The sequence below is a fragment of the Cajanus cajan genome, chromosome 6, assembly GCF_000230855.2.
Source record: "Cajanus cajan strain Asha chromosome 6, NIPB_CcT2T_4, whole genome shotgun sequence".
In the NCBI taxonomy this organism is placed as follows: Eukaryota; Viridiplantae; Streptophyta; class Magnoliopsida; order Fabales; family Fabaceae; genus Cajanus; species Cajanus cajan.
The window spans coordinates 56217918-56232974 of record NC_138522.1 but is presented as its reverse complement, the minus strand read 5'-3'; the positions used below and the strand labels follow the sequence as shown (position 1 = coordinate 56232974).

The window sequence follows — 15057 nt, the reverse complement described above, 5'->3', positions numbered from 1 at the left end:
CCTCCCTTCCCCCACCCTCCTTCCCCGCACCCCACATTTCACACCCCTCTTCTTCCCAAAGCCTCTTTCCGCTCAATGTTATTAAGCAATATACTTTTACAGTCATTCTGAATAGAAAAAAAGGACTAGTCTCACCATAATCAGCATAAGAAAGGTTCTTTTACAGTCATAGCATTTCGAAAAGTACTTTTACAGTCATTAGCATTCCGGAAAGTACTTTTCGGAATAGAAATTATTGTTCATATAATTCCGGAAAGAACTTTCCGTAATAGTAACTTTAATATTATGGAAAATACTTTCAGGAATTATATAACAAAATATTTCCGGAAAATACTTTCCGGAATAAGAATTTAATATTATGGAAAGTATTTTCCGGAACATTTTTATATAATTCCGGAAAGAACTTTTCGTAACAGTAAGAAGAAGAAGAAGAGGAGTGCCAGAAAGAGAAAGAAGAGGGGTGCGCAATGTCGGCAAGTGATTTTCTATGAGAAAGACTCTTACTTGTTCTATGAAAAGAAAGATTAGTACAAAAATAACTTTTAAAATCGGGGTTTTAAAATCAGTCATAAGGTAGCCATTTTAAAAGTGACGCGGTGGCCTGTACTGCAACAGAACGGCCCCAGAACGGCCTTGCTGCAAGCAGAACGGCCCTTGCTGCAAGCAGAACGGCCTGTACTGCTTGCAGAACGGGCCGTACTGATTGAAGAACGAGACGTACTGCTTGCAGAACGGGACGTACTGAAAACAGTACGGCCCGTTTTGCTGCAGAACGGCCAGCACTGAAAACAGAACGGGCCGTATTGAAAGAAGTACGGGCCGTTCTGCTTGCAGTACGGCCCGTTCTGCTTGCAGTACGGCCCGTTCTGCTTGCAGTACGGCCCGTTCTGCTTGCGGGGAAGGGGGTGCGAGGAAGAAGGGGTGCGAGGAAGGAGGGGTGTAAATTTAAGAATTTTTTTTTAAGGGTAATTTAGACATTTTATATATATTTTTTTTAAAAGGGGGTGTGCTTATAAGAGAGTGGAGGTGTGTTTATCATGAGCCATTTATCAACTCTGTTTTTGACCTGGTATTCATGACTAACCACATACATGTACTCTCATTATGTACCGCAGTAAAAAAAAAAAATAATAAAAAAAAAAATAAAAAAAAAGTACTCTTGCATGGAAAAAAAATTATTATAAATAGAGTCAACAATTCCTAAATATGAATTAACAACAATATTTCAAAATTAAAAGACAATTTCAAAATGGAAATTCTTTAAATAAAATAAAACTCAATGTTAATTAATAATTCATTGTTAATTAATAATTAATTCTACATCACATTTATGATTGTAGTCCTTAAAGGGAGTTCATTTGAAGAGAAGTATATTGTATGGTAGAGAAATACTATTGAAGCATTCTCTAATGCACTCTTGCTATTACTATTGACTTTAAAATCATAAATTTTGACAAGTGTTACCATTAAATCAGAAAAGAAACTCATTAAATGAGATCTAAGACACGAAATTTGATATTTCTAATAAATTTCAACCAAGGAGTGATGGAGAAATGTCGCCAACATTCCTCATTCTTTGATATAAATAAGGAAAGGGGATTGAGCCGCAATGGCAGTTATTTGTCTGGATAATGCACGAACAACATTTCCTAATAAATAACTTTGGAAAGAAAAAAACATTAGCTAACAAATAGGAACATGTTGAATAAGAGCTTTTGATATGGACAGTGAAAAACATGCTGGTGAGTAACTCAGTATCATGATTCAAATCCACTAAAAGCATCCATGCTCGATGACAAATGATGATGAGAATTCCGCTATGATGATCTATAGTAGTGCCTTTGGAGTGGTTCCCAATAAACCTTCACAATTTACCAATATCACAATTATAGCTTTACATATGATTATACTGAACATGACACTTCTTTATTAGACTTGAGTCTGTTTTCATACAATTTTAAAAGCATTTCTGAGAACTTTTCTATTAACAAAAATCTTATTTAATAGAAAAATTTTCAAAAGCGCTTCTAAGTTTGTATTCAAATATGCTCTTACATGATTCGAAATTGTTTCCTTGACCATCTGTGAGTTAGCTAACCTGGACTCACTCTATATATCCACGTGAATTATTTTGCAAAATAGCAAACCCCCCATTTATATGCAAATGAATAATTCCAACACAAACTCAGACCAATGCACACTGAACTACATACTACTTTGTACCTGACCATATAACCTGTGATCATCACGTAATTCTCTTCTTATATTCATTCTTCTATCATTCTGATTCTGCACTTGTAGAGCTGTAGGCTGCTTGTAGTATTACAACACAACTAATTCCAAAGCGAAGTGTATTGATCTTTACCGTTGATTCTTGTGGAAGACTTACATAGTGAGTCTAACAGTGACTAACGATATCATTAGTACCGTGCAGCCAAGGAAAGGTCTCAGACCAGCTGAATACGAGGTATCTATATTAGAAGGGCTTTGGGACCCTAAAACTGAAGGTGGACTACTAGAGCTGCAAAAGATGGTATCGTACAGAACCATGATTAGTATCCTGAAGGCTTAGTGATACCAACGACTTGTTGCAGCAATGAAAACCATGTTATATCACTTACCCGGATGTGCCTGCTCCTGAAGATGATGGGAAAACGCAAGAACCCGAGCCTAGTTACAATTAAAAAGAGCTTTTTAGTATGCCTAACTAAATATAATGGTTTTCAATTTTGTGAAAGCATAAAGTTTAATTTATATACAAGTTTAGTATAAAACATCTTTACACAGACATGTTAACCAAATAATTTACATACAATTTATAAAACATCAGATGAGATTTGACTGCCATGAAGCAAATTCTTATTGAATGTTTGTTGTAAAGAAGTTTCAGACCAATATATATAAATTAACAAACCATCAATTTCATTCTTGGAGTATTGTCCTCTCTCTTAAATGGTCCTTAAAGTTAAAAAACTATATAAGTAAACTTTCAAGTATTATAAATCATGGTAACTAGTCCACAAAATATTAAGAAAAAACCTTCAAATTGGTTCCTGAACTTTATTAACAACATCAACTTCAGAACTAAATTGATAGATATTCAATACTTGATATATTATTTATATAATTTTATTTAAGGACTGCTTAAGAGAGGGTAATACTTGGGAGATGAAATTAATCGTTTATTCATGTATAAATCAAACTTCATATAATAAAATAAAATTGGGACATTAAACTACTGAGAGCTTACTTGGATTGGTGTTAACTATGTTAGCAGTGCCTCCAAAGTCACAGCTTGTTGGCGCAGGATTCTTTTGGTAGTAGCTGTTAAAGGCAAAAGAAGCATGGTTTTGTAAAGAATTTGGATTATAACAACTCGCACCTTGCTGTATTTGTGAACAATCTACACTTGGCATTCCACATGCATAGTCCAGTGCTGATTGAAGAGAAGCTTCTGGAACTCCAGTCTTTGCCACACACCAACTCTGCCCTGTTTGAACATTTGTGTTTGGAGAAGGAGGAGGAATGGAACTTGTGACAGGAACACTTCCAGATGACGGAGGTGGATAAGAAGTCACAGGGTTGGTAACCGGATTGGTAGGGGCTAAGGGAGCAACTGGTGTGGTAGAAGGAACTGTGATAGGTGTTGAACCTGGATTGGTGGGGGAAACTGTGACAGGATTGGTGGAAGGAACTGTGATGATGGTTGGTGTATCTGGAGGTGTGATTACTGGTGTAGGTGGGGTTGGATTTGTGGGGAAAACAGTGGTAGGTGAGTTGGGTGTGTCTTGTAGGGTTCTTCTCATGTGGACCTTGCTTGGATTTTCTCCAAGGGACAAAGGAAATATCTCTTCTCCCTCTTCCCATATGAGCTCTCTCACTACAAAATCTTTGGTTGTGTGTACTTGTGCATACAATGCAACTATCCTTTTTGTGAAATGGGATCCTGCTTCAAGATATTTTGACACTGCCTCACTAAATTGAGATAATTCCATTGAACTTGGAACATCTTGGCTCTTGATTGTAAGAACCACAGGAACATCTTTGCAAGGGAGAATATAAGCAGCAAGGGTGGCTCTCTCAATAACAGACTGAACAATGCTCAATCCCTCTTCGATGTTGTCTTCTATCATGATAAATGAATCTATTTTCTTCATAAACAAAACAATCCTAAGGAGATCATTTTCATGTGATGCATTCAAATTCTCTATGAATGAAAGTGGAAACGCCACTGAGAGTTTTATTTCCCTTCTAATTGGAAGCTTGCTGAGAAACGAATGAATTGATTTCAGAACAGGTGTGAGTGAAGGCATCTCATCTTGGCCCAAACGCTCACTGCCAAAACTAACAATGATGCTTCTGATGTCTAATTGTGGAAGAATGTTTATAAGATGAGCTTCGAGCCATGCAACAACAGATGATTTTGAAGCAACAAAATTTTCAACAAGGCTTTCATTCAAGAAGAAATCAACCGACAGGTTGGTGTTGGTAAGAGTGTTCAAAACCTTGTAATCTGTTACAGAGAAGCGAATCTGAGAATTGGAGATCTTGGTTTTGTGGAGGAATGTGGTTCCATCAGATGATGAGGATTTAGTCCCTGCAAAGTGTAAAGGATGGATCCCAGTTAAGTGTTGCAGATTCAGAAACAAAAGCAAACAAGTGTTAACTAGTGACTTTAGTTACTGACCTGAAGAGGAGATAATGAGAAAAGAGAGGAACAAGAGGCACAGAGAAGTTTCCTTGGTCATTATGAAAGATTGGATTTGCAATGTAATTGGAATGTTGGTGTGCTTCATTTGGGTTTAAAAACAAAAAAAAAACGACTAAAAGCCCCTGACCAGGGAAGGTGTTGAAGATACTGACCATAAAGGTGAGGAGTGAAAAGTTTCAACAAAAGAAAACGACCAAGTTGTAATAATGATTTTTAAAAATAATTAAAATATGTTACTTTGTCACGAAGGATCATTGGGTAGGGAAATATTTAGGTCTCATCACAAGTACGAAGAAACATGCTTTTTTTTTTTGTCCTTCTATAAATTGCTTCTTTATCTTTCCAAAAGCCCTTATTATGTGTATGCAAGCAACATGACCTGTTTCTCTGTTAAGCACAGACATCAGCCTTTTGCTTATCTGCTTATTGGACTCTCTTTTTATTTCAATTACTACTCAATTTAATTTTTATTTTTTAATTTTAAAAGTGTCTAATATTAATTATTTTCGATTTTATTAGTGTTGTTAGTCTTAGTTTTTTGGTTAAAAAAACATTTATAAACTATTTTATGCACGTATAATGACTGAGTGTGTGTTTGATTTTAATTTTGAAACTCAATTTCTTTGTCTCTCTCCACGTGCAAGTAACAATTTAAAGAGAAGCTATTATTTTCTCCTTCCAGTCAAACTCGCCGTTCCAAACACACAATGAGCCGTTGGATTCCTGACTGGGTCTTGATGATTACTGGCTGATGGGTAGGTGTTGAATAAAGCACGCATATCGACAAAAGTAAGGTATGTGTTACTAAATGTTACTTCACCCGTCTTATTCTATCATTTAAACTTTGAAGTTATATACGATTAAAATGTTTTGATTTAATTTTTTTTTATAAAATCATAAATTTTACTTTTTAATTATTCATCTCATATAATTATAAATAATACATAGTTTTGTACGGTTATTTTTCTTATTTAATTTTTTAAAATAAAAATAAAAAAGCTTTTCAAATTTTTAAAGACCACGGAAAATTTGACCTGAGATAAGGGATCAGACCATGTGCACTAGCGTCGGTTTGAAGTAACTACTAAGTTCATATATATATATATATAGTATCTACCAAGGATCTAAAGTTGAGTTAATGGTATTAAAGATTTACAAAAGAAAAAAGTAACATTGTCTCAGCAAAAACCACTACCAATAGTAATATGTTGACGCTAAATAAAGGTATAAGAAAGTCATGGATACTTTTCTCTTAGGTCCAAAAGTCATGGGCGAAATTGAGTATAAGTTTTTAGGCAGGGTAGACTAAAATATTCTACCTCGATTATTGGGTGTATGTTAGCCATATGTAGTTTAGGCAAAAAGATTGAGAAAAGGTTTTGGCCTAAAATAAAATCACTACCCATGTGGAATAATCTATTCTGCCTGCTTTGGCTTAACAAGGACTAGTGTCTGACTAGGTCTCTAGCCGAAAGTTAAGAGAAAGTGATAGGGGTGATGCATTGCACAAAAGGGTCCATAACCATTCTCAATCTCAAAACCACAAAGTAGGAACAAGACAATCCGTCTACTAGGAAAATGGGTTTATAAAGTTGTTTGTTGTGTCTTCATAAAATAAGATAAAAACAGGGAAAAACTAATTGGACAACATTTTTCCCACTCTTATAGATATTGGAGGATTAAGTAGCTCCCTCCCATAGTCAAGAAACAAAGAGCTAAAATTTGGGGGTAATGCAGTTGAAAAAGTATTGTCTGCTATAAGAGATTGCGGATATTACGGGATATCCAATTGTTCTAACACGTAAGGGCGAAAATATCATGCAAGTTTCGGCATACAAAGCTTACAGCCATACTGTGTAACCTCTTTTGGTTCAATAATTTGAAATCATGCTGATTAATATTTTTAGTAATGATTTCAATTTTATACGAAAAACATTGAATGTCCTTAATATATTTAAAAAATATTGCGTGTAGTACTTTTATTTTTATTCAATTTTCACTTCTCAAAATCCTTGGAAAAAAAATACTATTAGGTTAGAATCGTGTGATTCATGTGTTCGACGGTAAAACGGAATCAAATTGTTCGACGAAAATTATTTTTAGACAAAGCTAACACGATAACCATAAGGGGAAAAAATGAGATGCAATGTTCCTTAACGTTGAAGTTAGGATTGAAACTGCAATAATACAAATAATACCCTATAAATTTAAATTCCTTGTAACGTTGAAATCTTTTAATTTTACTTTTTTTTTTCCTCAAGTAAGCTAAATTTTGTCGTTTTTCTTTTAAGTAGACTAAATTTTGCTACCCATATATCGCACAATCCAAACATTTGCTTAGTAGATTAACCCTTTTCAAAAAACACTGATCAGCCTACTGGTGAAAGTTAGAGTAGTGTTGAAGGTTAGAGTAGTACATATAATTCTAAATTCAAATTCTTTCAGAGACATTCTAATTTCTGCTGATAAAGAAAAAAAAAACCTCTCCCTAGGGAAATACATATTGCAGGACTTAGGTTGTTGTCAAGTGAAAACATTAAAATTAAAATGTGATAACATTCACTCGGAAAAATATACCAGTACCATATGCTGTAACATTTACAGAAGAAACTCTCACAACATGCATTGCTGTAGAAGTTTGAACCCGTATATTCAAGTTATCACATTTTGATCTACACACTAATATTTTAACTAGGCAAAAACAAAATTCCCCTTGTACGGATCACGTTGAACAATGGAGTAAGCTGCCTCCAAGGATGCAAGAAAGTTAAGTTTTGACAAAAAGCCATGGAAGGTGAGAAAAGGAGCTTTAGCTTGTTAAGCCTTTGGGTCAGACTCAAGGAACAAATCAGTGAAGAAGGGATCAAGAATTGCTTCCTTGGCCGAATCATACTTGTCAAGACGCTTCTTCAAGGAGCGTAGATCTCTCTCGTGCTTTGTAGTACGTTCCTGCAATAACAATAGTTCATTATATATTTTGCTGTTGACTTTGTTCAATTCATTTAAGACAAGAGTATATGCCTAATCAAAATAAATGCTGTTTAACTCTTATAACCATAACACACACCAAAGGTTATATGGAGTAATTCAGTGGTATGATATCGAAGTATCAGAGCAAGATTTGGAAAGTTACATCTAAAACTACAAATTGAAATTCTACAAAAATCATTATCCATATGAGAAAAATAAGCAAAACTGGTACATGGTTGCTGTCTTGGAGAAACTAGAGAGAAGACTTACAAATGATTTCTTTATAAGGAGTATGTCTACCAAGTAGATCAACCATAATACGTTTGTCTTGGGATAACTGTACATTTGAAAAGGCAACAAGGATTCAGTGTCTAGAAAATGCAATAAAAACAAAGAAGATTGGAACTAATATACCGTCGCGACTATTATCTAGAGTGTGCCAACAGCCAAATCTTATAACACAATCAAATTACCACACTGGCGTGGAAATGTGAAACTATACATGACTCGATTGATAATCATTAAGAATTGTGTTACACAATTAATTTCCATATACGTAGACTGGCAAAGGAGGGAGATTGATGGGCTACAAGGCAGACTTAAGAGGGATAAGAATTGCGTTCGTATACTTTTGCCCAAAGTACAAGAAAGAGGCATTTTACGCATAATCACCCATTTAAGACCCATGTTCCATGTTAGCAAGAACCCAGAAGACAAGTTTTAACTCATCCCTTAGTGATTATTACATGTGAAGTACATAGTAAATAGTAAATACTCCCTCTATTTCCTTCTTGTTGGGGCCTAGTTAATTAACCAGGGAATCAAAGCATCAGTCATTTTGCCCATCCTTTTTCCTGTTTCTATAATTAAAAACATGACATCTCATAAAAAAATAAATAAATAACCTAAGACATAATACTTTGAAGGAACGATATTTTAGTGTGGTGTCACTTAATTAGAGAGACAAGGGGAGTGGCGGGACAAGTGATTCGAACCTCTTGCCCAGTATTCAAGTATAAATAATATTAAACACCATATGAAACTCATAATCAAGCATTCAAGTTCTCGATTTCCAAGTTGAGTGAAATTGGCTGTAATAAATAATAGGCAAAAATATATTTTTCGTCTCTTATATTATTTATTAGTGTCAATTTAGTCCCACTTTAATTAATTGAATCAATTTAGTCCCACATCTTTAAAATGTATCTCAATATTTGACCTTCTATTTTTTTCGTTTAAATATTTAACAGATCTGACACGTGTCATGACACATGACATAATGACATAACACATGTCATGATGTCATGTCACGTTACATGATAGCATGACACGTGGCATGATACACGTCACATCTGTTAAATATTTAAACGGAAGAAACGGAAGGTCATATATTGAGATATATTGTAAAGATGTGAGACTAAATTGATTTAATTAATTAAAGTAGAACTAAATTGACACTAATAAATAATAGAAGTGACGAAAAGTATATTTTTGCCTAAATAATAAAAAGAAAGGTATGAAAATTATACCTTCCTTCCCACCAATCTTCAGCCACCTCCTTCATCCTCCGGTATGTTTCTGACTGCATGCATTACTTAGACTCATTAGTTTAATCAGATAGAACCAACAGAACTTGTGACTCTAAAGAAGCACTCTTTACCTGTTTGTCCCCTTTTGGTCCTTTAAATAGGTCAGGATCAGAAGAAAGATCTAAATACAGTATTCTATCACCTGGGAGAATAAGACAGTTAATCATAACACGTGACAAATTTTAAATCTGATGTCATTTTTTTGTTTTGATCCATAAATCCGATATCATATCAAAGGCAAAACTTCAAGTGCTCACCTGTGTTTATTCTAGATAAAGTGAAGTCAATTATTGATATTATTAAACCATACGTTTTGACTAACATATTCTTGCCATCAAGAGTGAACTGCAACGTTTCAGAATCACTTCGTCCGATAAGTATATTTCCCCTGAGCAATTGGATATTCATAAGTTAGTAATCGTGCAAATAAATGACCAAATGAGCATATATAACACCACTGCATGATAACCCACCAGTGAAGATCTCGATGTTCGAATTCATAAGCAGACTCAGCCACAGCAAGCCCAGCCGTAACCTGTATGACAGAGATTAACCTAAAAATTAATACTTTGTCAAGCTTCAAGCACTCAGCAGGTGCAATCATAACAAGTATAACATACCTGGACCAGTAAAGTCCTTGCCTCGTCAAAATTCAGGAGGGCAAAACTTTCAAGATCCTTGCCACCATGTTGTTGTACGAACACCACGTAACACTAAATGTAATTATATGTTAGTATATAATTCTTGTTTGGGAGATACAGTCATGCTTGATGTATGAAAGTATGGATTGCTCATTTGATGAAAAAGGGAGTATATCGTCATTCCTCGCTTATCTATTCTCTCCAATCTGCTCTTTAAACCTTTTTTTAAACAAAATTAGCAAATGTTGGTTTGACGAAAGAGGATAGTAGCTTCATAATCAATCCCCATCATTTTATGTTGGCAGCAATATATCATTGGAAGTAACATTGTAAAATTTAATTCAGAATAGAAATACACGTAAGTTCGTCAATAATGAAGTTAAAAGAGGAAACCTGTTTATCTGGGAACTCTTTTGGATGATCATTCTCTGAGCCATGCTTAAGATCCCAATCTTCCCATGCTCGAATTAGTGCCGCATCATAAGAGCCCTGACATACTCTAAATCTATCACAGAAGACATGACAATAGATAGATGAGACACTAATACTTAGCCGCAAAATAAGTAGAAATTTAAATACAGAAATAGTTTTCGAAATCCAGGCCTGATGGCAAGCCAATGACCCTACTAATCATCTGTGTTTCTACTTTCTACCAAGCCACAAAGGTCAAAAGTACAACACCATAGGCACCAAACTCAAAAACTATGGCCAGCACTAATGTTTCAAAAAACAGTCAGCAACTACGATTGCGGCCACAAACACAAAGTCAATATTTCTAAGGCGTCTACGACCGCAGTTTCGGCCACATCTCTGCAATATCCCACAATATTAACCAATATGATAAAACCGCGACTACAATTTAAAACCTCAAGACCTAGCGAAAGGTAATCAAAACTTTGTTCCCTGGGAAAATGTGACCAGCACCTTACAATTATTTAAGTCAGATACTCACTCTACGCAATCTATGAATGCGCTGCATAAATTATCAGAATCTCCATCTTTTCCTCTCAATTGGTTGAGAGTTTTGCAAAGAAGCACCTCCTCAAGCAGCTCTTCGGATGTCTGTACACAAAACCAATAATTCATTAACTTAACAATCTTTTTGTCCGTGACGCAGCATCCCACTCAATTCAATTAAATTTAAGAAGGCTTGTTATCAACATGTTCATCAAATATTCTGATCGTAGCTGGGAAAACATAGTTACTTTGAAAAATAACTATTGGAAACAAAAATAATAGTATATATATATATATATTACAATACAATATAAATGCGACTGTTACCTTTTGGACTTCACCGTTCACTCTGAAGTCCCCATCAAAAGGAACTATTTTGCAGACATAATTATTAACCTTGAAAGCTTCTCCAAATGTTCCTTCACCAACTTTCACAATAGTATCTGAGACACTGGAAAAAAGAAAAATTGCATTCCTATGAACCCAACGACACCGAATCATAATTCAAATATCGCTTGAAAAATCAAAATGTCATTGCTGCATTATTCGTTACAGCAAAGACACTTCTGAATTAAAAAAGAATGAGGTAGTTCTTGTATACTAGATGTGAGCTTCCTTTACATGATTTCTATGACCTTGAACTTTCGAATTAGAGAAGGGAAATTAAGCCCCAAAAAAAGTTAATTTTTAACCTCACGCCATGAACCTTACATCATCTCTAGCACAAACCACTATCAGGAAAAATAAACAAATTCAAATGTATAACAGAAGTCCCTTGTGATCTTGAAGAATAAAACATTATCTATTTCCCGTTTAACAGCCAGCGTGAGATTACAAAACTGTAATGCATATAGAGGAAAGAAAAAACATAACTAGTTAACATCAAATTGAGTTCTTAACATCACAATCCAATGTTAGTTGGCTTGCAAACTAAAAATAACACCCAAACCAAAAGCCTTTAACACAACTACGTAGGTAAGCACTAGGTAGCATAGGAAGTAGAAACAGCGCCTCTCAAACAACAAATTATATTATACATAGATGCAACGAGAAATTAAATTTATTTCAAAAACCACAAGCACACACTTATGCCAACCTTTGTCAGTACTCACTAATAAACCAAGATAGCATGTTGCTAGAAAATAAGGCACAATCCAATACCTAGAGAAAACATCTTGAAACGCTGAAGGTGCAGACTGTCCACAAATCGATAATAGAGCAGAAAATGGACTAATGTGGTCATCATCTATTGAAGACAACGTTGATACCAGAGAGAGCTTCTTGACAGCAGCTTCAATATCTTCACACCCTTCACCACTTTGAGCCGCCAGCATCCTATCATTTGTTTGCAAATGAAGGTCATTCTCAATAAAACTTTTCTTGTCACCAGTTTGGGCGGAATGTAATAGTGAATTGCTTCCCTCCGTTCGTTCCAATGTTCTCAATTCAGAAGCATTGAGATCAAGATCACAAATAGTTTCCATACGTGTGGATGGGGCCTCCAGTATCTTGGACAGTGTGCTAGAGGAACCACAGATAGGATTTAACCTTCTAGAGTGTAACCATTTTTCTAATCTGGAGCTTATAGCTGGTATTGGTCCCTCTTCTGTCATATTTCCTGTGATCCATGTCCCAACTTTCTTGGGTGAGGGACTTTCCTCCAACAACTCAAAAGCATCAACCTCTTGAAAGTATAACCTCTCCTTCTCAAAGTTTGGAGGTTGCACAAGCTTTCCCTGTACATACCATACAAGTTTTGCATAACGAAAAAAGAAAACAAATTAAGTTTCTCTCATGATTTAAAATAAACTTTTAAAAAAAGGTTAAATAAAAAAGCTTATTGTAAATGTTGAAGTGTGTTAGTCGATTTTAATATATTAGGAAAACTTTATTTTACTTTCTACTTCTTCTCAATAGAATTTTTTTTACATCCGCATGAATCACAATGAATGCAACAGGATTGGAACATAGGACCTGTAAATATTATCTCCTCTTGTATATAAATATGTATCAAATGAGGCTGAATTCCAGTAGAAAAGATAGCATACTTTGGGAAGAGCGGGTTTTGGTTTCCTTTTGTCCTTCTTTAACCCAGGCTGATAAACCATGCAAGCACCAACGGCTATACTTGTCCTCCCTCTGTGAAAAGGATTAATCGAAAATCGAAAATGAAATAAAAGCGCAAATGATAATTTGAAAGCAACTAATTGAATTGAACAGAATAGAAACCTGGTGGAGAGGGAACGATTCCAACTGACTCGCTTGTTAGGATCGGCCAAACTGACCCGAGTGGAACAAGGAAGAGCAGGGTCTGAAGGTTGTCTGGAAAAATCAATCAAAAAGGAAATGAGTTAGAGTGAAAGAAATAAGAAAATGGGAAGAAAAAAGAAATAGTATAAGAATGGAGGTACTGGTTGGGATGGTTGCGAGGGTTTGGGTTTCTCCGGCTGTAAACGACGCCGATTTGTTGGGGGCGTGGGGTTTCAGCGGCCAGGATTTCTGACCATAGATCAACGGGTGCGTTGGAGTTGCTGCTACTCGTCTTCATGCTTATGCTTTCTGCTTCACTTCCTTCTTTCTCCGTCGCATCAAATACTGATTCTCGTCACATTTTAAAAACGCAACCTGGCGGGAGCCCAGTACAACAAATCTATTTTACTTTAATTTATTTTAAATAATTATTTTTTTAAAAAAATAATATTCATATGCTTTCGCTAAATGGTCAAACTCAATATCACTATGACTAGCCTGGATGGACTAGGATTAAGATAAGGAAATTGAAGGGTTTTAGTACGTTATTTGAATAAATAAATTTAAAATAATATAAATTTTAGATTAAAAATTTATAATAATAAAAAAATATTAATTCAAAAAAAATAATTAAAAAATCAATTTTCATAATAAATTTTATTTATACGTGAGAATTAAAAAATTAAAAACAAAAAATATAATAATATTATAAAAATATTAAAATAAGAAAAATAAATAAATAATACAATTAAAAAACTAATTTATATTATAAATTTAAAAAATTAACACTAAAGAAAAAGTAAAATGTAATAACAAAATATTAATATTAAATTATTTAATTATAATAGATGTTATATTAAGATAAAATTTAAAAAATATAAAAATATAAAAAAATTTATAAAAATAAATTATTAAAAATATTAAATAAAAATAAAAATAAAACAAGTAATTACAATAAATAAATAAATAATTAGACGGCTATACGGTACTTCACAATTATGGTGAGTACCGTAAAAATATTCTTTTGAGGTAATTAGAAATAAGAGATAATTTTCCACTAAGTCCAATTATTGGGCCTGGGGATTCAGCCCGATCAAAATACTTAGGTCTAAGTTATGAATTGGTTTTGGGCTTTCATTCTCATCACCCTGGATGATACTTAAGCTGCCATTGAATGCGCATCAAACGCAAGCATGAACATGTCTTTTCTGTCCCTCTCACGCGCCACTATCAATGAACTGCATTTCACAAAGCTATGTGGAATCCGGGTTGAAGGTTGAATTATGATGAATCATGACAAATATGCATAATTTCATTGGGTCAATTTATTAGATACTATGCACCTACCATATATATAGCAGGTACTTTAAATAAAGTTTCTTTAACCCCATAATGTGCTTGATTAGAGTGACCTATATATGCATCCGTGTGGACATTGACATGCTTGGCCTCATTTTTTGTGGAATAATTTCCCAACACATGACAAAATGGATGATACATCATATCAATTCGAGCCATGAAGCTTCCTAAGAGGAGCAATTGAGACCATTCAAGACCAATCTTTTTTGGCACAGATCATTCATATGATTTGATCACTAAGGCGATTAAGTACACAATAATTATGCAGTTTGATATATACCAAAGGAAGAAGAAAAAAATAAAAAAGCTTTCAAGTATTGGCAATGACTAATTCAATTCAAAATTTGCTTGAAATTTAGCATTAATACATTTCAAATCAAATTTGTTACGGTATCTTTTTCAATTTAAAGTACTATCTATACCACCCAACCTACTTTCCTTCATTAGTTCATCAATCATCGTATAGTTTTGTTATGTGATTATTTATTTCGTAACTTTCTTGCTGCCATTGATGTGATTATATGAAAAAGTTTTAACGGTTTCAAGCAATTTGTCCCTCTACGTTCGCTATTATTGTACA

General features: G+C 34.3%; 2 protein-coding genes across 3 annotated transcripts; both read right to left on the bottom strand.

Moving 5' to 3' along the window:
* Positions 1–1511: 1511 nt before the first annotated feature.
* Positions 1512–4885, bottom strand: LOC109798054 (uncharacterized). 2 transcript variants are annotated; one of them, XR_002239763.3, is made up of 5 exons: positions 4688–4885; positions 3251–4597; positions 2622–2670; positions 2224–2521; positions 1512–1862 (listed from the first exon to the last, which is right to left on the bottom strand). XR_002239763.3 is itself a non-coding variant. In XM_020358257.3 (4 exons), the coding sequence occupies exons 1-4, from the start codon at positions 4794–4796 to the stop codon at positions 2386–2388; spliced, it is 1641 nt and encodes a 546-aa protein (XP_020213846.1). In that variant the 5' UTR covers positions 4797–4885; the 3' UTR covers positions 1512–2385. The 2 variants fall into 2 exon arrangements, 1 of the variants encoding a protein (XP_020213846.1); XM_020358257.3 differs by having other exon boundaries at positions 1512–2521.
* Positions 4886–7212: 2327 nt separating this feature from the next.
* HASPIN (Protein kinase superfamily protein) lies at positions 7213–13510 on the bottom strand. The gene is made up of 14 exons (XM_020357271.3): positions 13280–13510; positions 13098–13190; positions 12917–13007; positions 12030–12604; positions 11196–11319; positions 10864–10973; positions 10305–10416; positions 9891–9983; positions 9744–9805; positions 9528–9658; positions 9342–9412; positions 9211–9263; positions 7952–8018; positions 7213–7660 (listed from the first exon to the last, which is right to left on the bottom strand). Exons 1-14 carry the CDS (start codon positions 13414–13416, stop codon positions 7529–7531), a joined length of 1851 nt encoding a protein of 616 aa, XP_020212860.2. The 5' UTR covers positions 13417–13510; the 3' UTR covers positions 7213–7528.
* Between the last annotated feature and the right edge of the window lie 1547 nt (positions 13511–15057).

Bases quoted from the DNA above. Each gene is read 5' to 3' on its own strand.
- HASPIN (XM_020357271.3), bottom strand. From the start codon at position 13,416: ATGAAGACGAGTAGCAGCAACTCCAACGCACCCGTTGATCTATGGTCA. The intron at 9,806-9,890 runs GTATGTTATACT...TCTGTCATACAG, and splicing joins CAAGGACTTTACTGGTCCAG to GTTACGGCTGGGCTTGCTGT. The intron at 7,661-7,951 runs GTAAGTCTTCTC...TTGTTATTGCAG, and splicing joins TCCTTATAAAGAAATCATTT to GAACGTACTACAAAGCACGA.
- LOC109798054 (XM_020358257.3), bottom strand. From the start codon at position 4,796: ATGAAGCACACCAACATTCCAATTACATTGCAAATCCAATCTTTCATA. The intron at 2,671-3,250 runs GTAAGCTCTCAG...AATTGTAACTAG, and splicing joins CATAGTTAACACCAATCCAA to GCTCGGGTTCTTGCGTTTTC. The intron at 2,522-2,621 runs GTAAGTGATATA...CATCTTTTGCAG, and splicing joins TCAGGAGCAGGCACATCCGG to CTCTAGTAGTCCACCTTCAG.